The following is a 25,217-nucleotide window of genomic DNA, read 5'->3' as shown; positions in this document are numbered from 1 at the left end:
AGCAGCCAACTTCCCTAACCACCCAACCCCACGCTGTGCACAGCCCTTTGGCCGTGTGTAGCGGGAGTTGGCTGCAGACTGTCTCTTTGTGAGAGGGTGAGAGTGGCGTGAGCTTGTCTGTCTGAGTGTGAGAGTCAGTTCATCAATGTCTTAGCTGGTGTGGGTCTGTGAGTGGGTGCGTGAGGGTTTCAGTGGGTCTGTGAATGAGTGTGTGAGTCTGAGTGGCTCTGTGAGAGGATGTGTGAGTGTCTGAGTGGGTCTCTTCGTGGGTGCATGAGGGTTGGAGTGGGTCTGTGAGTGGGTGCATGAGTGTCTTAGTGGGTATGTGAGTGGGTGCGTACGGGTCAGAGTGGGTGTGTGAGTGGAAGAAAAAGATTGAAAAAGAGAAATTGAGAGAGAGAGAAAGAGAGTTAGAGGGAGAGAGATAGAGAGTTTTTCTAGGCTTTGATGAATGATATACTTAGAATGAGATATTTCAGGACAAATTGGAAACAAAAATGTATTTGTCAATTAAAAAGAATGAGATGACGTTATAAACCGCCATGGAAAGGCTGGCGGGCAAGGGAGTCGCAGGGCCCCCTGCCATGGCCCCATGGAGCTTTTCTGTCTGCATAGCAGACAGTGAAAAGCGCGACGGGTGCAACTGCACCCGCCGCACCGCCGCAACGCCGCCGGCTCCAGGTTTCCGCCAACCGGCCAGGGGGATCTCCAAATAGCCACCGCAGGGAACCGCCGCCCGCCAATGTTGTAATGAGGGCCTTAGTCAGCTCCCACCAAGCAAAAGCAAACAGGTATATCCAGGGGTTGGCATCCAGGGACATAGCAGGAGCTGGCCCTCGGGGTGGCAGTCCCCAGGGCCATCATTGGCTTCCTTGCTGAAGTGTTGGCAGCCAATCAGATATCTGCACGGGGACAGTTGGATCTGCAGAGAATCCATGTCCCTAGATATCTATTTTTGACCTTTATTTTCTCCTAAACTACTAAACGGATTTACACCAAATTACAAAAACCACAATCTGCGCAACAACATCTACTTTCCTGCCAAAGTTGGTGTCATTCCATTCTGCAGTTTGTGCTGTAGGCATTTCTAAAGACCTTAGGGAAAAATGAATGGGGAAAACATGTTTTGGGACCTCCCTTTTTTCTCGGCCTCCACTTGACAGATTACCCTGAAACTTTCAAGACAGCAGCCAAACTCACCAAAGCATGAAGATTTGCCAAGTGGCACTAAAGTTATTGGCAAAACAAAAAACCCTCTGTCTATGAAACTAGTTCCTAACTATAACTACCTAGTGGCGATATGTGCATATATATATATATATATATATATATATATATATATATATATTTATATATATATATATATATATATATATAACCCCTACTGGTGGTCGCCTGTAGATAGTTATAGTTAGGACATTGTTTCCATAGAAAGAGCATTTTTTGTTTTGCTAACAACTTTGGCATTGTTTGATGAATCTTTGGAAATTTTTCAAAACTAGTGTCCTGGTCACTTTAGGTGCTGTGTGAAAAGTTTTGTCTTTTCTGTGAAGCCGGACAATAGGAAACAAATTTTCCCCATACAATTTCTCATTTTAGACGCAACTACAGCCCGAACGGCTGAACGGAATTACACCAAATTTGGCAGAAACCTAGATCTTTGTCCAGAAAGATCTCTTTTTGTAATTTGGTGTAAATCCCTTCAGTAGTTTTGGAATTATTAAATGAAAAATAAATATAGATATCTAGGGACACAAATCCTCCACGGATCCGACAGATCTCGTGCTGACATCTGATTGGCTACCAATACTTCAACCAGGAAGGGTTTGCTGCCATCAAGCGACTCAGACTCATCCGAGTCCCAAGAAAAAAGTACAAAAAAATGCAGAAGGGGGAAGGGTAGAACTACTCTGACCCGCTAGGCCTGGTGGTGAGGTACCACAGGGATCCCGCTGGGCCAAAAAATATATATTCATTTACATTTTTGGCACTAATTCTCAGAGGAGGTGCACTTGTTTTTTTCCATTTGCCCCCAGGGTGGGCCTGGTCCCAGGGGGTGGATTTTATATTATTATGGTGGGAGGTGGGCGCACATAGCTCCCCCTCCTCAGACCAATTTCAGACAGACTGATCAATTAAGAGGAAAGAGGGCCACGTGACCCCCCTCCAGAGCCATATTCGGCCCCATGGACCACCACCTACCTGGAGCCAGGCCAATTTAAAGAATGGGGAAGGGGGGCTGTGCTGCACCCCTCTGTAGGCCACAATCGCCCTGGGTACCCCATCCTTCAGGATCCGCCTTGCAATGTGAATAGGAGGGGGGTCATTATTGACCCCGGTGACCCTATCTCCCAGGTGCCCACACTCCGGACATAGCTGTTTGCTCTCACTTGGTGAGAGCAATTGAAAGCTCCTGCCAAGTCAGAGCAAACAGTAAGTCCGCTCCCAGTGGCCCGGAGCAGGAAAAAGGCTCTCACCTGTTGGGAGCAGACATTTTATTTGTTTCTCTGCCCGTTGTCAATCGGGCAGGGAAACAGATGCAAAAATTGCTCCCTTCCACAGGGAGCAACATTTTAAGCTGCTCCTTGCAAGGGGTGCAATGCCGACTTCTACAGGAGGTGGGGAGCCAGCTGGGGACGTGGGGGCATTGAGGCTGCCCCCACGACATCCAACAAACAACAATTGGGTGGCTAGTGTGGGCACCAGGGCATCCACCATGTAGTAGCCAGGTCCCGGGGGATGGGGTCCCTGGGGCCAATATTGGCCTGGGAAGGGGAGCTGCATGTCCACCTCCCTATTTAGTGTGTGGACAGGCCCCAGGAGGTGGGATCCCCGGGGCCAATATCGGACCGGGGACTGGGCTATGTCCTCCCTCCCATTTTATTTCTTGGCCAGACCCTGAGAGATGAGGTCTCCGGGGGTCAATATTAGCCCGGGGTGGGTGGCTGCATGCTCTCATCACTATTTAGTGTGTGGACAGGCCCTGGGGATAGGGTCCCTGGGGCCAATGTTAGCCCAGGTAGGGGGGCCGTGCCCTCCTTCTGCTTTACATCTCGGCCAGGCCCTGGGGGATGTGGTCCCCAGGAGCCGATATTGGCTTGGAGAGTGGGGGTGCCTGATCCTTCCCCCTTAACAGTAAGGTCGGGCCTGGGAGATGTGGTTCCTGGGGCCAAAATCGGCCCGGGGAGGGGGCAGTGTGCCACCCTCCCTCTTTTATATATGAAGTGGGTGCCCTGGGTGGGCTACAAGGCACCCACCATTTACTTGGCAGGCCCTATGGTGTCCCTGGGGGCAATATTAGCCTGGATAGAGTGCTGTGTGCCCCCTCACTCTTTACATACTGGCGAGGCCTGGAGGGATGGGGTTCTTGGGGTCAATGTTGGCTTGGGGAGGGAGGCTGTCTGCCCCCTCTCCTATAATTTAATTGATGGATATATTTATCTGCAGATTCTTCACCATTTGATTCCTCAAACAGTACCACACCCAGAGAAGGGAGCAAGGTTTACTAGACCAAGAAGTCGTGAAGAACTGAGTGGGTATGTGACCATCCCTTCTCACTTCAGAATCCAAACAGTAATGCTTTGCAAAAGTGTGAGAGGTCTTTCTCTGCCATTGAGTAGCATATCGTCATGCACAAAATGATCTATCTGGATAATGTTAATTTGTGAACAGCCTTCCTTTTCAGTTTTCCAATTTATCCCAAAAAAGTTGGTCATCAAGTCTGAACTCACGAGTTCTGTCGACATAGAATATGACTGCTCTTTTGGGGTCAACTCACTTTAGTCTTTCTTCCTCTTTTGTATGGTGAGGAGGAGTGGAGAGAGTGATGGACTAATCCAAGTGAAAGGGAGAAAGCACTTTAGGAAGTAATCAGCCCTCGTCCATAACACCAGCTTATCTGGAAAGAAAGTAGTAAAGGGTAGACGTACACCTAGAGTCTGTAGTTCATTGAGATGTCTTGCTGATGTGATGGCAATCAGGAAAATTGTCTTGAATGACAATAACCTTAAAGGATAACTATGATGGGGCTCAAATGGGGAACGCACCAACAAAGTATGGCCCCATTGAGGCATAATAAAGGGAGTAGTTGAGTACCTATGTGTAAGACTCTTTAAGAAGAGGAACTCAATGGAAGATTTAAAGAGAGATGGTTGATCAGGCAAACATAGAAAAGCTGTCAAGTCTGAAAAATAACCTGTAACTGTTGCAATTGAACAACCCTGTTGAACTAATTAGAGGGCAAATCAGAGGATATCAGATAAATAGGCCTTGAGAAGATCTGGGGATTTTCCAGCACACCATTTGACAAATCTGGTCCATCTGCTTGCATAAGTAGTTTTGGTGAAAAGGTGTCTACAAGAAAGAATGAGGGGGTAAAGAGATAGAATTCATGTTGCTCCGTTCAATTTCCAGGCATGTAAGTGGAGGAGATTGGGATGTGGAACCTTCCCCTGTGACTGAGACAGGAGGTCTAGCCTGTAAGGGAGACAGAGCAGTGGGCACAGGGAGAGCTAAACAAGGCTTGATTATGACCATACCCTACTCAGCTAGTCAGTGGCGATTAGAATTAATTGGGCCTGGTCTAGGCAAATCTTTCTCAGTACTTGAGGAATTAAGGGTATGGGTGGAAATGCGTACAACAGTGGAGCAGTCCACTTAAGGTGAAACACATCTCCCAATGCTCCCTGCACTGGAAACTGGAGGGCACAGAATTTCTGGCAGTTAGCGTTCTCACGAGTGACAAATAGATCCATGTGAGGGATTCCCTATAACTGAAAGGTGTCCTGGACCACGTCTGTGTGAAGTCACCACTCATGGTTGGGCAGATGACGCCAGAATCACGCCACTTGCATGTTGAATACTCTGGACAGGTTATTTGCTACCACACAAATTTGACGGTCCTGATCCCAGGACCAGAGTCGCACAGCCTCTCAACAGAGATGAGACAACCCCACTCCTCCCTGTTTTTTGATGTACCACATCGTTGTTGTGTTGTCAGTCAAGATCTAGACTGACAGACCTCAAAGGGAAGGTAGAAAGACCTTGAGAGCTAGATGCATTGCCCACAGTTGCAGTATATAGATGTGTAACAGTTGTTTTTCTGGAGACCAGAGGCCTCTGATCTCCAGTTCCTCCAGATGAGCTCCCCACCCTAGTGTAGAGGCATCTGTGATCACTGTGGTCACTGGTGGAGAAGGGTGAAACAGTCTTCCTTGAGGCTGGTTGCCGATCACACTCCACCATAGATGTGCTGCTGTGTCCCTTGAGCCTGCAGATTTCCTTGGTCCTGGGGTCACTGACTGCAAAGGCATCACTGGAGGGCCCTCATGTGCCAGCATGCATGTGTCACCAACAGAATGCAGGAGGCCAGCAGACCTAGCAGGTGTAAAACCATCAGAACTGGAATGATTTCTTCATTCAGAAACATCAGAACCATTGGTTGATTGTCTTAAATCCTCTGAGAAGGAGAGAAGGCTCGAATTGTTGTGATATCCAATATTACCCCCTTAAATAGTATGCATTGAGAGGTCACCAGGTGAGACTTGGTTTTGTTGATTGAAAATCTGAGGTCGTACAAGAGTTGAGTTATTTACTGTGAGTGGTAACACAGCAATTCAGGAGTCTTTACCTTGAGAGACCATCATCCAGGTAATGGAATACAGAAATTCTCTTCCTTCTGAGGGGAGCTGCTACCACTTGCATCACCTTTGTGAAAACCTGTGGTGCAAAAGTGAGGCCATATGCAAGGACCGCGAACTGATAGTGGTCTGATCCCACCGTGAAGTGGAGATACTTTCTGTGTGATTGCAGGGTAGGAATGAGGAAATAGGCATCCACCAGATCAGAAGACACCATCTATTCTTCCACATTTAGTGCAAGCAGAACCTGATTGAGGAACAGCATTTTGATTGATTCGTTTTGAGGAACTAGTTCAAAATCCTGAGGTCTAGGATCTGATGTAGACCGACATCCTTTTTAGGGATCAGGAAGTACCTGAAGTACCATCACTGCCCCTTCCCCTGCACTGGAACCAATTCTGCTGCACCTTTGAGTAGGAGAGATTGGACTGCTCGCTGAAGAATTCGCAAATGGTTTAGTTGGAGAGACTCCAAACAGGGAGCTAGGGGAGGGGGAAATTGTTGGAAGGATAGAGCATGCCACCTTTCTACAGTTTCTAGGACCCAAAGGTTTGAGGTGATGGATTTCCATTTTTGTAGAAAGGATGATACTTATCCTCCAACTGGTAGAGCATGTTCTGTTAATACGGATCATTGACACAAGTTTAAAAATATATATATTTTACAATAAAATCTGAGAATATTAGATATACTACTCCCACTACAGTTTACGCATTAGTAGGGAAAGTGTTGGTCTTCAGATGGGTTATATTTACTATTCCTACTCCAGTCTGCGCGACAGTAGCGCATTGTTGGACTCCAGAGGGGTTAAATTTACTATTCCCACGTCAGTCTAAGCAACAGTAGGGAAAGTGTTGAATGCTGGAGACGTTAGATGTACTATTCCTACTGCAGTCTGCACAACAGTATGGAAAGCATTTGACCTCGGAGAGGTTCAATTTACTGCTCCCACTTCAATGTAGCAGTAGGGAAAGTGTTAAACATCAGAGGGGTTAGATTTACTATTCCTACTCCCAGTTCTTAATTTGTAAATAACAAGGTGCCGGTGCTCACAGTTCTCTTAAACACTCGGCTGCTGTATTTAAATATGTGAACACGGAATACTAAGAAGGTGTAATCCTGAAGCCACATCGGGCCTCTTCAATTCATATAAAGCCACTTCCCGCCCCTTCAGCTCACTCTGGCAGCTTTCTACTTTCTCCCTTTGTGACGCTTTTTCGTTGTTCCCTTCCTCCGTCTTTCCCATATGTGTCTTTTGCTCGCAGCAAATGCTTGAGGCAGAAGAATAAGCCCCGGCCCTCAAAAATAAGTGCCGGTGCTCAGCACCAGAAACAACAAGCACAAATTAAGCACTGCCTACTCCAGTCAGCACAAAAGTAGGGAAAGTGTTGGACTTCAGAGGGGTTAAATTTACTATTCCCATTACAAACAGTGCAACAGTAGGGAAAGTGTTATATTTTGAACAGGTTACATGTACTATCCCTACTCCAATCAGCATAACAGTAGTGGAAGTGTTAGACTTCAGAGGGGTTAGACTTACTATTCCTACTCCAGTCAACACAGCAGTAGGGATGCTGTTGGAATTCAGAGGACTTCCTTCCCTTGTTTATGCAACAGTAGGGAAGGTACTTCACTTCGAATGCATTATATGTTAATAACTCTATTAATGTAGAAAAATATGAAATTCTTATCATAAACAATATTATTAACATTAAAATACATATAATATATATGTATATAAATAAATATATGTTTATTTATATGTATTAAAAAAGTAAAAATAACTAAATACATGAAGAAAAAAGGAATAATCATATTACATGTAATAATAAATTCTAATTCCCTAGCTAGTAAAAATGGGTAAAATGATTAGTAATAGATTTATTTTCAATGAATACATAAAAATCAACGCAAATAACAAATATCTTAACACAAACCTTACAAACACTTACTGTAAAATACATTACAATTGTTTTAAAAAGTATACAATTTTAAAAATATACAAAATTACATTTCATATAAATATATATTATTACAAAAATAAATTTATTTTCTTCCCAACTCATCCAAAAAATGTAAAACACCACATTTAAAAATATTTGTGTAATACACACATAAATACTAAGGTACGTAGAAAAATAAATTAAACAGTAAAAAAATACACAATTATTGATAATTTAAATAATTTACATAGTAATCAAATAACTGTGTCCATGGCAGCGTAGATGGATGCCAAATGTTTACGGCTAAATGCCAATAAAACAGAAATCATGGGATTAGGAACAGATCCCCTTCTCTGAGGCAACCACTGGTGGTCCCTTTTCTCTGGGGGCTTCGCCTCAACCCAAGACCTTAGTTAAAAATCTTGGTGCAGGGGTAGACTGCAATTTAACATTTGAAGCACAAGCAAAAACAGCAGCACATACTTGCTTTGGCCTCTTGCAGAGACTTAAACCTATTCTTGGTTTGTTTGATCCTGACATCCATCAGACTACTGCGCAGGCAGCGATCCTGTTGTGCCGGGACTATTGTAACGTCTTATATATAGGCGCTAGTAAAGCAGCCATCTACTGACTCCATCATGTCCAAAATGCGGCAGCCAAGCTCTTGTTCTCTCTACCAAAGTTTTGCTCAGCTTCGTGCCTACTTCATAAGCTGCACTGGCTTTCGGTGGAGAAGCGGGTACAGTTTAAAGCACTGTGCACCACTCATTAAATCTTATCCTCTCAGGGGGGCCCTATGTTGGCGAATATGTTAACACGCTATCAACTGTCTCGATTGTTGCAGTCTGCTAATCTTATGCTGGCCGCCGTTCCCCGGTTTAAGAGCGCTCAAGCCAGTGGGCGATTGTTCCTTGTAAAAGCTTCCTGTCTCTGGAATTCCCGCTTTCTGTCTATCAGGGACATCCAGAGCCATTTGTCTTTCAAGAAGGCCTTGAAGACATGGCTTTTCTCTTCTTGTTGGTTTTAGGAGTTATTTGCTTGTGCCCTCACACATTTGGTCCTATGCGTTTGCTATTATGGGACGAGCGCTGGGAAGTCTTATTTTTTGGGCAGCTTTATAAAACCTTTAACATATAACATATCGTAACATAACATAACATGATATATAAAAATACATCAAGATTAAATTGTATTACATTTAATTTTATGTATTTTCCAACCCTATATCCCTACAAACCCAGCAGCCCGCACCTAAAATATAAATAAAATCAGTATCAAATGATTTGCATAATTAATAATGAAATAATTAATTAAAAATTAATACATTATTGTAAATTAATTATTATTTAACTTCCGACCCCATACCTGTACAAACCCAGCAACCCTCAACTAAAATATAGCTAAAATAAATCAGAATTAAACAATTTACATACCTAATAATATACTGAATATTTAATTATCAAATAACAGTTGATTGTTAATCATAACTTAATTGACATCCCTACAAACCCAGCAGCCTGTGCCTCAAATATAATGAAAATAAATCAGCATTAAACAACTTACATGATTAATAATAAATTAAATAATTCTGTAATAATTAATTGTTAATTATTACTTAATCAACTTCCCGCCCCATACCCCCACAAACCCAGCAGCAGGCCACACCTAATATATAACTAAAATAAATCTGTATTAAATAAATTACATAATTAATAATCAATTACATAATCAACAATAATTACTATTAATTATTACTTAATTAACTTCCCACCCTATTCCCCTACAAAACCGACAACCCACTACAACACTACAAATTACTAATAACAATTAAATAAAAAATTCTAACTCACTTAAAGTTACAAACTACTTTTTAAAAAATGTATAACAATTCTATGAATAGTAACACATAAAATTAATATATCGATCAAAACACAATAAAATAAATTGAAAATTATATTTATACACCTATATCATTGAAAATGATATATAAAACAACAATGTTCTTATTTAAAAACTATGAGCCTCATTTTGAGTTTGGCAGACTGGAAAGCCTATGCGCTAAACTCCCGACAGGGTTGGCGCCGCCTTCCTGGCAACCACCCTGCCAGACCTATTAGGAGTTTCTCGCTAGGCCGGCGGGTGGAAACCGAGGTTTCCGCCCGTCAGCCTAGCGAGAAACAGGCTATAGCTCGTAAGTGAGCCAGCGCCAATGCTGTAGCCCACAGGGTGCACCAGGATACTTGCAATGTTCACTGTCTGCCAGGTAGACAGTGAACACTGCAATGGTGCTGGGCAGAGGTTCCCTGCTATGCCCATTCCAAGTGCATGGGCAGTGCAGGGGCCCCCCTGTGGCCATTTGCACCTGTACTCCTCCAGCCTTTTCATGGTGGTGAAACCATCATAAAAAGGCTGGCGGAGAACGAGGCTGTAATCCGCATGGCAGCGCTGCATGCAGCGCAGCCTTGGAGGATTACGATCTCCGCCAAAGCCAGGCTGTCGGGATCATGGATCCTGGTGGTGCTGGTGGTCTGACCGCCAGGGTCTTTATGTGGTGGTTGGACTGCCATAGCAGCGGTGGTCCTGACTGCCACAGCCAGGATGGGGCTCTGAAGACAGCCAGCCTCTTGATGAGGCCCAAAATTACTTACCTAAAAAAACGATATTCTTGACAATCATATTTTTGCATCACAATATTTTTGAATCACAATATTTTCTTTACGATATTTCTGTTTTCCAGTAGTTTTAACTCAATATTTTGTATAAATACCAGAATTTCTGAAATAGGGCTACTTTCCAGTTGTGGCGGAGAAGCGGCTGAAGAGGAGGAGGAGGGTGAAAGAGAAAGTGTTTGTTTTCTTCTTGACCTTTGTTTCTTTGCTGCCTGTATAGTGGATTAGAGTGTTGCTGCTGCTGCAGTTTGTATTGCCATCTACAATGACAGCAGTGCTTAATTTGTAAATAAAAACGTGCCAGTGCCCGAAGCCCTCTTCTTAAACAGGCGGTTGCTGCAATTAAATGTACAAACACAGAATACTGAGGCAGCGTAATCCTTAAGCCATCTCGGGCCTCTTCAATCCATTTAAAGCCACTCTCTGCTCCTTCAGCTCACTCTTGCAGCTTTCTGCTTTCTCCCATTGTGACGCTTTTTTGTTTTTATCTTACACCGTCTTTCCTATATAAGTCTTTTGCTTGCATTAAATGATTGAGGCAGAAAAATAAGTGCCGGCCCTCAAAAATAAGTACTGGTGCCCTGCACCGGAAAAAACAAGCGTAAATTAAACACTGCTTGAAAGGAAATCCCACAGCTGAAACCTTTGAAATCTTCTGTTTTGTCTGCAATATTTCAATTCCATTTGAAGTCCTAAGGATCTAGCTGTTGATTTACTGTCCTTAAATCTTTCAAGAGCTGAGTCTGCCTTCTCACCAAAAAGACGAGAACCATCTAAAGGAAGGTCCATTATAGTAGATTGTACATCCTGGGGGCATTTCCTGAGCCAAGCATGTCGGCAAATTGATACAGGTGTACCCAGAGCTCTGGCTATTTAATTATCTGTATCAAAGCCTGATTAGGTGATTTGCTTGGCCACAGCTTGTCAGTCTGTAACCATCTCTGAAAAGTGTCCTCTACGATATTCAGAAAGATTAGGAGTGATCAGCATTTACTAAAGTATGAACATATCTTTCTAGAAAGCAAGTGACTTTGAGAGATTATTTTAATGCCATGCTGCCCGCTGACGAGACCATCTTTTTAAAATCATCCATCAATTTTGATTCCCTCTCTGATGGGGTAGACGGAAATGACACTGGGATCATTTTCGATGAGCATAGGCCTGAACTACCAAACGTCTGGGAGATGAATGGGCTGATAGAAAGGTAGGATTGCCTGGGACTGGTTTATGTCTTCTTGTGACTGATCTAGAGGCTTCTGTAGAGGTGATTGGTTTCTCTCAGACCTCCATAATAGGTACAGTGAATGCCACACTGAACGGGAGAAGAGGCTTCAATGTATAGGCGGAGGAATGAAGGACCTCTGTTAGGATGTTAGATTTTATGTTGTTTGTGAACTTAAGTCCAACACATCAGCAGCTTTCCTTACCACTGCATGACATGATGTAACTTCCAGAGGAGGAATGCCTGAGGGAGATAAGAGCTCCCATTCTGGAGACTGACTGGTCATTATCCTCATAGAGATCATCTTGAGGATCAATCTCACTCATGGCAAAATGTTCTTCCTCAAAAATCCTTTGTGCCTCTCTTTTTCATCTATGACGCCTCATGGAAAAACCTTCTGTACAACACTTTAAAGGAGGTAATGAGAAACTTAAAGTGGAAGAGGCATAGGCTGAATGTCTGCTGCCCTCAATGGGTAGGGGCCAGTGGAGTGTCATGAGGCGCCAATGGTGCTGATCGTGGTGCAGGAGTGATGTTAGGTTCCAGCGCTGACGGAGTCGGACTGGACACAGAGACAGGTGGTGATGTTATCCTCAGCACTGATCCTTTATGTGCTGACAGTGCAAGAGGATTTAACCAAGATATCTGTAGGATTGGGTAAGAAGGAGTGAACAGGGTCAGTTGAAATGGCATCAGCATTCCTCCTATTTTATAGGTCAGAGGGCCCATGGGGCCAATAGGTGGGCTATTAAATATACAGAACATAGGGGGTCATTCCAACCCTGGCGGTCATCGACCGCCAGGGTGGATGACCACGGAAGCACCGCCAACAGGCTGGCGGTGCTTCCCTGCCCATTCTGACCGCGGCGGTAAAGCCGCGGTCAGAAAAGGGGATCCGGCGGTTTCCCGCCGGATTTCCCCTGTCTGGGCTGAATCTCCATGGCGGCGGTGCAAGCAGCGCCACCATGGAGATTCCGACCCCCTTCCCGCCACCCTGTTTCTGGCGGTTTTTACCACCAGGAACAGGATGGTGGGAACGGGTGTCGTGGGGCCCCTGGGGGTCTCTGCACTGCCCATGCCCATGCCACTGGCATGGGCAGTGCAGGGGCCCCCTAACAGGGCCCCAGCATGATTTTCACTGTCTGCTTAGCAGACAGTGAAAATCGCGACGGGTGCAACTGCACCCGTCGCACCCCTGCAACACCGCCGGCACCATTCGGAGCTGGCTTCTGGGTTGCAGGGCCTTTCCCGCTGGGCCGGCGGGTGCTCCCTTGGCAGGCGCCCGCCGGCCCAGAGGGAAAGCCAGAATGGCCTCCGCGGTCTTTTGACCGCAGAGCGGCCAAATGGCGGTGACCGCATGGCGGTCAGAATGACCGCCACAGTGTTCAAAAAGGCAGATGGATTAACTTCTAAACTCTGGAATATAGGGCATTGTGCTTCTGACTGGGGCGTCGGCACTGGTGTATCCTCTTGTGGCAGTTATACTCTGCAAGTGGTGAAGTCTCAAGTCAAGGAGATGGTAACCTGCTATTACAAGATCATGATGGGGATCCATACTTTCTCTTTTTCTTGTGTTTTCTTTGCAATGATTTTGAAAATGGAAGAGATGATGTTCTTGACCTAAGGCACAACTCCCTGCGAGTCCGCTATTCGTCTGGAGCGCTAGCTTTAAACATCCCCTTAAGGAGTTTGGGATACATTATCTGACATGACCCACATTTGACAACATCATGGTCAGAACCTAGGTACTAGAGACAGATTTCCTGAGAATCTGAGATGGACATTTTGCCCTCACAATCTCTGCATGGTTTGAACCTAGATCTCTTCCGTTGAGACATTACTAAGAGAACTTCACCTACATTTGAATAAAGTCAGGGACATTGTTGAATTTCCTCAGAAGAGTTAGTCTGGAACACGTTGATGGGGTTGAAAAAAGGGAACTGAGGTCAGCATGCAGAGGGAGCACATTAAGGCTCTAGTGATGTCACAAAGTGCTGCGTGCTGAGCAAACTTGGAGCTGGCACCCCTACCAGCATGAAAGACCTATTAGAGAAAAGATTCCAGATCCATTCTGGTACACAGGATATTCAAAAGGTTAGAAGTCTGTAGGTAGATGGATCCATCAGATATTAATTTATACTGACAAGTGAGAACCACTGTTGAAATAAGTATATACCCAAGATTCATAGGCATATGGGTTGCTCTTGTTGTTTGAGTATATGTAGTAGGCAAGATAACACAGTTTAGGGTTGATGTAAAAGCTATAGGTTTCTCTAGTTGTACAAGTAGTAGGCAAAATAACGTAGTCTAGGGTAGAAATGGAAGCTATGGGTCTACAGCGCGTCTAGCTTGGTGTTTAAAGTTATGTGTCACTGGGCAGGCTAGAGTGACAATGCAGTAATTTTTCTGCTTTAGGTTGGTCATGGGGTATCAAACTCTGGTTGTCACAGTCTAGAGGGACTGTGGAGCTATTCGGTATTTGGCATGCTGTATTTGTAATGTAGAATAAACAAGGGACTATGGAAAATCAATACTAATCATTTCTCGTCCAGCGTGAGATGCATCTTCATATTATTCTGGGCCCGTTGGTCTACTTGACATCCCATTTGCTAAGAATGTCTGTACTGAGAGCTATGCGGTCCACTCTTTAATGTACCCTGCAGAAATGCATCAAACTCAAAGAAGTATGGGGTAATACCCTTGAGCATCTATTAATATACTTCCATATACACACCTTCACATATATATGCTGTGAGAAATAAAATTGTTATTTGTAATGGGTGGCTACCCACCTCAAGGAATAATCACAACCATTCTCAGGGTGAACCCTCAAAGTCACTAAATTAACCTGAGCTCAATGCCCCGATATCTATGGCACAGAGCAAACAGGCTCAGCTTAGGGCAATGTGTAAAGTAATTACGCAGTGCCAAAACAGTAATGAAATCAAAATCCAAAATAATAAAAATCCCAAAATAAATTTGAAAAAATAGAGTATGAATAAACTAACACCAAACTGACAGAATTCAATAAGCGGAACCGAAGATAAGCTATGACTATTTAAAGTTTCAAGTAGAAATAATGTCAAGAAGCACAATCTGCCAATGACAGTCAATGGTGGCAGTAGATCAGGACCTAGGCACAATTTGGTACTGACTGCCATGAAGCACGGGTGGGATACACCAATCTGTTTGTCCTGGTTAAAGATTTTACATTCTGACTTAGTCCTTTAAGTCCCGGTCCACCAGAGGAGCCCAGTTTTAATGCCCCCAGGACCTCAGGGGAGACTCTTAAGAGACACACAACGTATCAGGCAGAGGCCAACAGAAGGGTCCAGTTGTCACTGGTCACCTGGGTAGCTGCAGGAAAGGCTCCTGATGCTTGATCAATAGGTCAGCCTTTTGACTCCTGGAGTCCATTTCTTTGCCCTGGGTACAACAGGGAGCATGTCCAGTCCTTTAGGGCTCCTCTCAGGTCACAGACAGCAGGTCCAATCCACTTCTGCAGGTCCAGGAACATTCTGAAGTAGGTGCCAGGAGATGCCAAATTTATTTCTTGCACAAGCTATCGGGTGGGAATGGCTCCTGAGCATGCCCTAACCAATGCGGTGAAAGTTCACAGGAGTTATCCCTACCCACTTTGGGCATTTTCAGTATAGCCAAAGTCTTCAGCCACACACAACCTGGGCTCTGAGGGCTGGGGGTGTTTGAGTGCAGACTGCACCCAGGTAATACTAGGGTCCTTCCACATTTAACACCAAAGTCCAGTTTAAAGCAGACACTGTACTCCCAATAAACCCAGAAACATAAGTCTGATCGAACAAAAGCAGGGCTTTCCAACATCCAGACAGTGGATAAACAAGAATGGCCTTGGCATCCTGCTCCCATCCTTATAAGTGCACCCCAGTTTTATATATTAATCCAACAGACCTGCCCAGCAGGATTTAACACTGCAGCAGGACTGGACACTGTATGTCAGAAAGGATGCTCATAGACCCCACCCTTCTGCTATCTTCAAAGGAGTCACCCCTGTTCACTCAGGTCAACCTGCCAATCACAGCGATCCATTGTTGAGGAATTTCACACATATTTAGATGCTAGTTACTGGCTGGTAGAAGTTGGACAACAAATGCAAACTAGCCTCAAGAACTTCAAGCAGGGAAATTTAAATTTTCTAAACGTTACTTATCCTTAATACTTATTATAAATCCAACTTCACCTTTGAGTTAGATTTCTAACAACTATTAAAGATATTTGTTTATTTTTCTGGCTTATCCTATTCCAGAGATACAGTATTAATATTTTAATCTGTATCCTGCAGTCCACTAGTGTCATGTAACTTACAGGACCTGTGTACATTTTGTACCATATGCTAAGGACTTACAGCTAAGTTAAATATACCAATTAGGAATAGGCCAATCCGACCATGTTTAGAGGGGGAGCACAGCACTTTACTACTGTTTAGCAATGTTAAAGTGTATAGACTTCTAAAGCCAGCAAAAATATAGACTCCAGAAAAAGGCAAAAAATATTGGGTGACCGCACAGAAAATATGTATTTCCTACACGTGCACACCGATATACCATCTCAAACACACTCCTATATATATTCCCTCAGATAGCTGTACGTACACACTACTACGCCCTCACATATGCAGATATATAAACCTTCTCACATTAACACTCTTCTATACACACAAGTAGGGGTTGATTTGTAAAACAAGTGCTGTGGCCTAAAGCTTTGCTCAAAGGCTTTGATAACATTATTGAAAGTTGGGGTGCTGAATACCAAAGCTGTGTAGTCTTACATCCACTTCATGCCTCTTTAATCTACCATCGGCACTGACTGTCCATTTAACTCACTCTTGCAGGTTCTTTTTCATTCTACATTTTTTCTTTTAACACAGTTTTACTTCTTTCTCTGCCTCCTTCTTTTCCCCTTTTGTGTCTTTATCTCTTTTGCTTTGGATCAAAGTCTACTGAGGAAAAATAAGTGCTGGTGGTCCCCACTTGCATCTACCAGCTCTAATTAAGCACAGCACAAGGGCCTTTACACAACATCTCACACACCCACATTCTTCTAGACAGAGACTGCCTGCAAGTACCTTCTCTCACTCTTTCTCTCTCTCAAACACACACACCACACACACATACACACAGACGCATGTGCAATGAACATGCCATACCACTTACACAGATACTACACACAATAGCTCTGACACACAACTTTACCTAGTCTGGTGAGTGCTTGGCTCAGCTCTAGTTTGAAGTCCAGCAGAAGTCGAGGGATTTTCAGCAGAGTTGGGGTCTCCCTGCCGAAGAGGCTGTACATCTCTGTTTGATTAAATTCATCAAGAAACTTGGAGATCTGCAAATCAAAACTGTTCGGCAGGATGACAATGAAGCTCATGTTCCCTTTGAAGGGCAGGCGGGCAACCTGGAACAACACAAGACGTGAGAGGTTATCTGACCCATTTTGTGTGAGAGTGTAACTAACTGCCAAGGCAATGGACTCATGTGGAGATATGATTTCGAATGAGAAAAGGGGAGTGATGGGGGAGCGAACAAAAAAAACAAAAAACATAATAATAATTAAAAAAAGAAAAACGTACCTTTTTTGCCACACAATTACTGCGCAGCTCCTCAGCTGCAGGCAGAGGCTCCCAGCCTGCCCTGCGTACAATTCTACCACTGCTTCCATGCTGCCAGCAGCATGAAAGCAGCGGTAGGGTTGGACAGAATGCCTAACCAGGGCGCTCTGAGGCAGAGTGGGAGCCTCTGCCTGCTCTCTCCAATCCGACACTGCGTTGCCAGTTGGAGAGAGCCTAGTGCGTAAGTATGTTTGGCCGGCCTGAGACGGCCAGCCAAACATTCATGTGCACTGAGGGGGAGTGCTGTGCATTCCTCCTCTGTCCCTGTTCTGCCCGCGGCCCCACCCCTTTTGCAGTAAAAACATAACAAACATAGTTTATTATTTTTTTACTGTAAATGTAGACATGAAGTTGGACGAATTGACATCTCAAGCCAACCAGAAGGCTAAATTATTTGGGTTTCCCCTTGACACTGAACTCTTCTTCAAGACACACATTGACAAGAAAACCCAGAAACCATGGCTTCTGCATTCACCACAGTGGGACAATACACCCTTCCTCTATGAATCAGACTCTATAGATTGACTGTTAAAGTCACGGTACTCTCCTACCAGAATGGGGAGCATGTCCTGCAAACAGTGTCCCGGTCTCCACAATGGCCTCTTCAGAAGCACATCCCATAAGCTGTCACCTGACACATCAATGCACTGAATAAATGTGACCACATCCCTCCCACCATGAAAGATGATACTGATTGTGTTAGTCTGATGATAATGGAAACTAGCAATACTTAAAATGTTGAGGTCTGAAGAGGCCTGGAAATAGTCTCAGAGAAAGGGGTGCTGCTCCCTATGTGAGACACATGGAAAGGGACCGCGTGCAATGGTGCAGGCCATTGTTTAAAGGGAGACAGAGAGAGGGACCGTGCACAACCACCATGGAGTGAGGAACCTTGTACACCTGCCATGCACCCTTTTGGATGGATGTCAATAGTAAGACACAAAGATAGGCACCTTAGGCAACCTCCTTTCCCTCTTTAGTGGCCCCTCTTTATAGCAAGGTGCATTCTTGAGTTGCTGTTTATAACAATAACAAGAGACAGGGATCTCACACAATGATCATGGTCTCTCTTGAGTCGCAGTCTGAGGTTCCTGCTGAAACGCTGATTGATGCCTTAATCCACCCTCACTGAACATAATGCTTCCTACAGCATGGCGGACTGAGTGATTAATATAAATACTGCTTTCTCTCTTTTGTTTCCTTCACCCTTGCCCCAGTCCCCAACTCCGTTACCTGAGCATCTGCATGGTCCCAGTCGAAGTAGCTGAGAGGATACTTTGAGGCTCTCATCATCTGCACGGGGACCATTAATTGGTCACTGAGGTAGAATCTCTCCTCAGACGTCTGACTGGGGTCAAATTTGTTGATCCAAAATCCTATGAAGAAAGAGAAAGTCAAAGATAATTACATAAATACTGTTAACAATGTGGAAGACCAGCAGTGGCCACGTCTATACATATACCATGTTCTATGTCTATCTGTGCACCCACTGAACTCCATACTCAAAGGCCGGGGAACACAACTTTATTCCATGAGAGCAGCATTAATACCTGATGTTCAGCCTATAGCATATTATTGCATACTATTGATCAAAATGGAAATAATTTTACAGAATCAGTGGCTATCCTGGAATATCCCTGGCCCGTGATACAGTTCTGTCTTATTTCCTGTTCTCTGCTCGCTTTACTTTGCCCTTATCTGAGCCATGGCTCCCTCCATTCTTCACCAGATGCCACCTTGTTTCCTTTCCTACAAAACACCAAAGTGTGCTCAGTCCAGATTCGGATCACTTCTGCACGACCTTGCTCCAAATCAACAGGTTGGATGAGTGAGAGGCCAATGCAAAAAATAAGTAGAATTTCCTGGGCAGACATTACGTACCCTTGAAGTGCATGGCATTGAGGAGCAGCAGCACCAGATCCTCGGGAACCTGTGAGAGGAAGTTTGGGATCTGGCCTTCTGTCACTTCCTTCACCCAGCTGTTGATCATGTTCAGATTGTCTTCAGAGCTTGGGCCAAGCGTCACTGGCTTTGCCCCGTAGAAATAGTTGGAGCGTTTCTGGAACCCTTCCTTCACCTGGAAACCTTAGGAGAAAACATATCTATTACCAGACCTTTCTGGTGCCACAAGATCTGCCAAGCATCAATAATTTGCTGAGGGACTCTCGATATATTCATAAACCAAGACTTGTTCACTGTAATCTCCGTCACAGACAAAAGGCTGCAATGTGTAAGATATTGTAGAAGTCGCACAAACCCCTGTCGATTTGGATGACGTTTTCTAATGTCAGGTGCTTGGCCCCTGGGGAGTGCTCCCTAAAACAGGTGCCAAGGGACTCAGAGATTTAACAACCCTTTGGAGCAACTAATCCTGTATTTCATCAGACATGTACCAGCGTCTATATCTTAGAAAATGGAAGAGGAAGGCTCCGCAGCAATATTTTCGAAATTCTTGAAGAGGACTTCATCTCCATATTGCGTTGGAGAAATCATCATGGTTACAAAATTGTCCTTTAACCACAAATTTCTGTTTTATGCATCTGCAGGAATGTTAGTTAGTTGTTGGCCTCAGCTGTGTCCACACTGCCCTAATGCCCGTCTTTACAGCAAGAAGGATTAGTAAAGCCAATAAGTTCAGCTTTTGCATAGTGATCAGCAAAGAAGCTTGCGACTAATAGGTACGTCTGCACGAGCATCCTTGGGCAGTGATCAATATACTTGCAGGCGTCAGTGCGTGAAGACGAACAATCACAAACAGGCCTATGCATCAGGAAATATAAAAGGAGCACAGGATGATGTGCTGGAGGAGGCATAATGTGATGTGCATAACGGGGCACTAAATCAAGAGGGGGTGCACAAGAGGAGCACACAATGAGATGCACCAGATAAACTCTAGTACTGCACATCACTGGAGCCGTGGATGATAAGCCCAAGGTTAGCGCTGGGTGATGTACCTCCTGAGGGCACTTGGCAATGTGCAGCGTGTGATTATTGGCGTTGTGTATCAGAGGAGCCCTGGGCTTTGTGCATGAGGTGAGCACAGGGTGCTGTGCATCAGCAGAGCACGGGTAAAATATAATTAGATGACAAAAAGCTATGCACATTACGGAAGCGTGGTGCTTGGTTGATCAGGAGCACAGAGGAAAGTGCAATGGGGGCACATGGTGAAGTTCAATGAGGGAGTAACTTGCACAGCAGGTGGACACAGTGATATCTGAAATTTCTCATGTAGCTGGACACAGTGATATCAGATAATTCTCATGTTGAATGTGGGCACAGTGATATAAGAGAAGTCTCAAATTGTAGGTGGGCAAATTAGGATATTGAGAAGTCTTAGGTTGTTCCATTTCTGGTATAAGTGAGACATTCAATTGTGCTTTTCCTTCGCATTTTGGGACTTGTCATAATTTTCGAATTGTAAATGCAGAACTACAAGGATGAGAATGGAAGGACAATCAAGCCTGGCTAAGCTGCTCACACCACTGTGTCCAAATACTGCACATCCATGTGAGACCCTTACTGAACATCACCATGTGTCCCCATTTTGAAAGACAAAGGAGGGCATCTTCAGACTATTTGTAAAGCATGTCAGTGATCCCGTTAGAGGGTAACAGGCTTTTCTGGGGCAAATCAGATTTAAAGCCTTCTAGTTTGCACAGACATGCACAACCTAAGCGCTGAAACAAATAGACATCTATTGTGATCCCAGAGGTTCTTGTCATGTGTGACAGTCTGGTATTCTTGTGTTTTTGGCCAGCACCAATTTTCATGTTGGAATTTTAAGCCAGTACTGACAATTATAAAAACAAAACTACAAGGATCAGCATGAAACGTCGTGTTTGCTAATACCAAACCCCAGAGCCTGCTCAGTGAGGTGGTACAATGTTAAAAAAAATGATAGTTTTTGTTTTTCTGAATTAAACTGTTCTCAGTTTTTTCAGTGTCCCTCATTCTTTTAAAAAATATATTTCTATTAGCATTGTAAAACAACAAAACAAATTGCTATACAATACAAGTGCCGGCCTGCAAGTCACCGAGGAAAAAGATACAAAATGATAAACAATGGAAGGTACGGCGGGCAATATTAACAGTGACAGCATGCCTAACAAGGATGAATCATCAAGGTAAGGAGAGCATTGAGGTCCCCAAAATCAGGGATCCTACATACCAGCAGAGTTACAGTGCTAAAGCCCCAACTAAAAAAGGCCAGGCACCTCTCCAACAATCATAAGACCCACGGCAGAGGAGACAGAAAAGGCAAGAATACAGCAAGACCCGAGGGCATCTAAGGGGAGACGCCAAAATTCGAGCTCGTTGTCCGCGTCCCAGTGGCAGGTGAAGATACAGCCAAAAAGGGCTTGTCTACAACTAGAAGGCCCCTGTAGTCCACACAGGGACATTCCAACAGTATAGCATCCCGTGTGGGTAGAAGCTACACTTTACTAACCCCCCTGCCTCGACTTTATAAATCGCCTCCCTTTCATAGTCCTCCCATTTCACTAACTCCAACCATCATCTATACACAGCTGGACCCCAGTTGGATTTCCAACGCATAGTCAGGTGTTTGCAGACCAGGATCAAAGTTCAGAAAGCTATCAGTAGTTTCCTAGTTGCAGTATGCTCATTTAGACCCAAAAGCCACAACTGGGGACTGAGGGCCTGATTTATGAAAAGTTAGCGCCACCTTTGCGTCATTTTTTGGCGCAAAAGTGGAGCAAACGTACGAAATATAATTATATTTTCATAAATCAGGCCCTAAGTATGAAGTCTCTGTCCATCCTCCTTCCCCCCAAACCACCGAGAGGACCGCCATCCAGTAAGGTAGCAAAGGCGGGCAGGACCAGACCATATAGAGCAAACCATCATCCTCCGCAGCACACCAAGGACACTCCAAGGTCACAGCAGGGAACATGGCGTGTATGTGCTGGGAAGTCAAATAGGCCTAGTGTAAGTAGAAAAATTTAATTAGTCTGAAGCGGAGTATCTGGACACTTTAGGGCCAGATTCTAGGATTCTTCTCAATGACAATGATTTAGAGGCACCCCAAGGTCCTCCTACCAATGTGACAGAAGAGCCATGAGAGCTGTCCCTGCCCCCTCCAGAAATGTCCTATAAAGTGACCGCCTTCGTCCACACTGTAATAAGGCAAGATGGCATAAACACTCATGTTCTGGGGGTTCTGCAACACCAGAGCCCCACCACTCGCATATTTTGCAAGTCAAGGTGCCATGAAGTAAAAGATGACCCACAGGGAGATCATAGGAACCATGGAAAAGCCGAAGAAGGACACAATTCTCCCCCTGCAAAAAGATCTCCCAGGACACCAATCTCAGTCCCCGTCCCGTCCCGCCACTCCTCCCCACACACGCCCCCAACGCTGAACCACCAGAAGGGGAAGTTCACAGGTATATGGGATCTGAGCACAGATTCGCCACAAGGTTCGAGCCCAGACATACCGTATTCGAGGCCTGCACCTTGGAGGTGGGTGTTGGCTTCAAAAGGATACCAGTTAACAGATCTTTAGATGGAGAGTCACACTCACAGATATCCGTGCCCTCCCACAGACAGGACCGCCATTGAGCCCACCCACTGGAGCTGCACCGCCAAACAATACAACTCGAGATTGCATACCGCCATGCCCCCCTCCCAGTGCTCCTCATTCTGAGCAAATAAAACATATGCCTGAAGTAATAGGCCACTTAATTTAATTTAACTGGCACCTCTCAAATGCGATAATTGATAGTGACAGTCTACTTTCAATGCAGGAACATAGAAGCCCATGCAATAAATCATTGTAATGGGAAGTGTGAACAACAAAAGACGATGTGAGCCAATAAGCTGCTAGAGTGAGCCTATAAGCTACTATAAGAGCCTGTAAGCTGCTGTCAAGAAATGCGCTGAATATCTCCAATGATATCAGCGAAGGCTGGATTTCTTTTTAACAGTGCCCTATTTAAAGCATTCAGTAAAGCGTAAGCATGACATCAGCATTCCTCTTTCATTCCGTAAACATAAGTCTGCAATTCCACATTGCACACTCTCTGCCTTTATACTTAATGTGTCTCCAAAAGGATTTGGTATATGGATGTTGCAAATTTACCTGCATCTAAAAACGCTCAACTGTTTGACTGTATTTTGATTCACTATCATGGGCCATGAACAATAAAACACTTGATAAGGTAAATTGGTTATTCAAATGTAATGAAACAGTATCTTGGCCCTTGGGACACCAATGATAAAAAACAATATTCACCATGTTGCTTCATCCTGGGGAGTGTTGCAAAGTCAGTTTTTTAGATCAAAGCTTACCAGACAGCTATGGGGTCATGCTAGTAGCTGACCTAGAATTGCATTCCACCCCTTGCTTACCATTGGCTTTGCCTTTTGTTACTCACATTTACATGCTTTCTGAACGCTGGCTTTATTTGATTTTAGGCTGTCCAGCTTGAGCTTGTCCCTCCCGTGGAGCATTTCCTTTTGACTACCTCCCTGACTGGCTCCTTCTATTCTTCTATGACTGTTTGCTTTTTGGGAACTCTTTTTTGAGTAGTACTTCATGGAAATGTGTGTTTTATTCTTCCATGACTGCTCACTTTTTGGAAACTCTTTTTTTGTGTAACACTTCTTGAGAATGTGTGTTTTAAAGCTGCCTGTCCTTGCATGCTTCTGATAATGAAATGTGTTCCCTTAATAAAAAACAAAGCACTTGACACGCATTTTTATTTTTTCGAGAAATCTACCAATACTTTGCAATGATTAACAGTTTAGTTTTCTGTTGGAATACTTTTCTGTTGGATGCATATGTATTGTGAACAAACACTCCTTTGATCTCTTGGGATGTGCTTTCCACTATGCACAACACTTTAGCATACACTGGATACATAACTCAGTTACTTCAATTTACTGCATGGCAATTGAATATGCTGAGTGATGCTTTTCTGTATTTAATACAATAATTGTATGAATGCATATTGTTTTGTTTTCATAATGCAAGCCTTTTCCCAACACACATACAATGTTGCACATGTTCTTTTTGTGAAAAACTCATACTGAGAAATGCATCTTTCCTAGTTGGCTTTGGACCCATCATATAAGTGTGACCATGTAAAGTTTTTACGAATGCCCCTGATATTCTTAATAAACATTTTACCCCTAAACTATAATTCCATAGCTCTAAAATTACCATTACCCCTCCAAACCCTAAAATAAACCTTACTCCCCTTTACCACTACCCAACCCTAGAATTACCCTTAGCATCCTTTACAACTACCCATAACCCCAAAATGATCCTTACCACCATTTACCACTAACCAACTCTAAATCCTAAATTTAGCCTTATCAGTAATTGATATATATATATATATATATATATATATATATATATATATATATATATATATATTTAATGGTATTTTTCTGACCCAGATTTGCAATCTTAACTATATCATGTATTGATAGTCACATGACTACAAATTCAAACTAATGTTTGTTTTTGTGGGATTTATCGGGCTGTTGTAAGTGCTTCGTCAACTGATATGCATTTCTTTTTCATTTTTTATTTTCACTAATTCACTAATTGAACTCTCTCTCGCTTTCTCTCTCTCTCTCTCTATATATATATATATATATATATATATATATATACAATGTAATATATAAATTATATGTGTACATATATGTGTATAAATATACATATATGCATACACACAGAGGATGTATTTATTTGAGACCTATTGTACACTGGCAGATGTAGACAAAATAGAAATGTCGGGCATATATAAATAATAATTTGCCAATGAAAATTTAAACTGATCCCATGATTTCAGTTTGGCCAATAGGACTTCAGTAGATTTATCCTGGAAGAAATTAGGATAGTACACTATTGTCTGCTAAAAAAATATTAAGAGAAGAGGACTGCCAAATCAGATGCAAAGCTGTACATGTTTTATTAAATCAGTGAGGCCCACATTTATACTTTTTTAGCGCCGCATTTGCGCCGCTTTTTGACGCAATTGCCGCACAAACTTACAAAATACAATTGTATTTTCTAAGTTTGCACCGCTTTTGTGTCACAAAATGACGCAAATGTGGCACTAA

The 25,217-nt window shown here is 43.7% G+C and overlaps 1 protein-coding gene across 2 annotated transcripts in view; it reads right to left on the bottom strand.

Moving 5' to 3' along the window:
* The window catches only part of SERPINF2 (serpin family F member 2), a 143,832-nt gene that overhangs the window by 18,365 nt on the left and 100,250 nt on the right, over positions 1–25,217 (bottom strand). For both annotated transcript variants that reach the window (XM_069226128.1, XM_069226130.1), the window contains 3 exons: positions 19,002–19,205; positions 18,354–18,496; positions 16,702–16,906 (listed from right to left, as the gene is read on the bottom strand). In XM_069226128.1, the coding sequence (XP_069082229.1) occupies positions 16,702–16,906; positions 18,354–18,496; positions 19,002–19,205 (552 nt within the window). The remainder of the gene's footprint in view (positions 1–16,701; positions 16,907–18,353; positions 18,497–19,001; positions 19,206–25,217) is intronic.

This window comes from Pleurodeles waltl, chromosome 3_1, assembly GCF_031143425.1.
Source record: "Pleurodeles waltl isolate 20211129_DDA chromosome 3_1, aPleWal1.hap1.20221129, whole genome shotgun sequence".
In the NCBI taxonomy this organism is placed as follows: domain Eukaryota; kingdom Metazoa; phylum Chordata; class Amphibia; order Caudata; family Salamandridae; genus Pleurodeles; species Pleurodeles waltl.
Note: the sequence above shows the minus strand (reverse complement) of the source record. Positions and strands in the feature narration are given on the sequence as shown.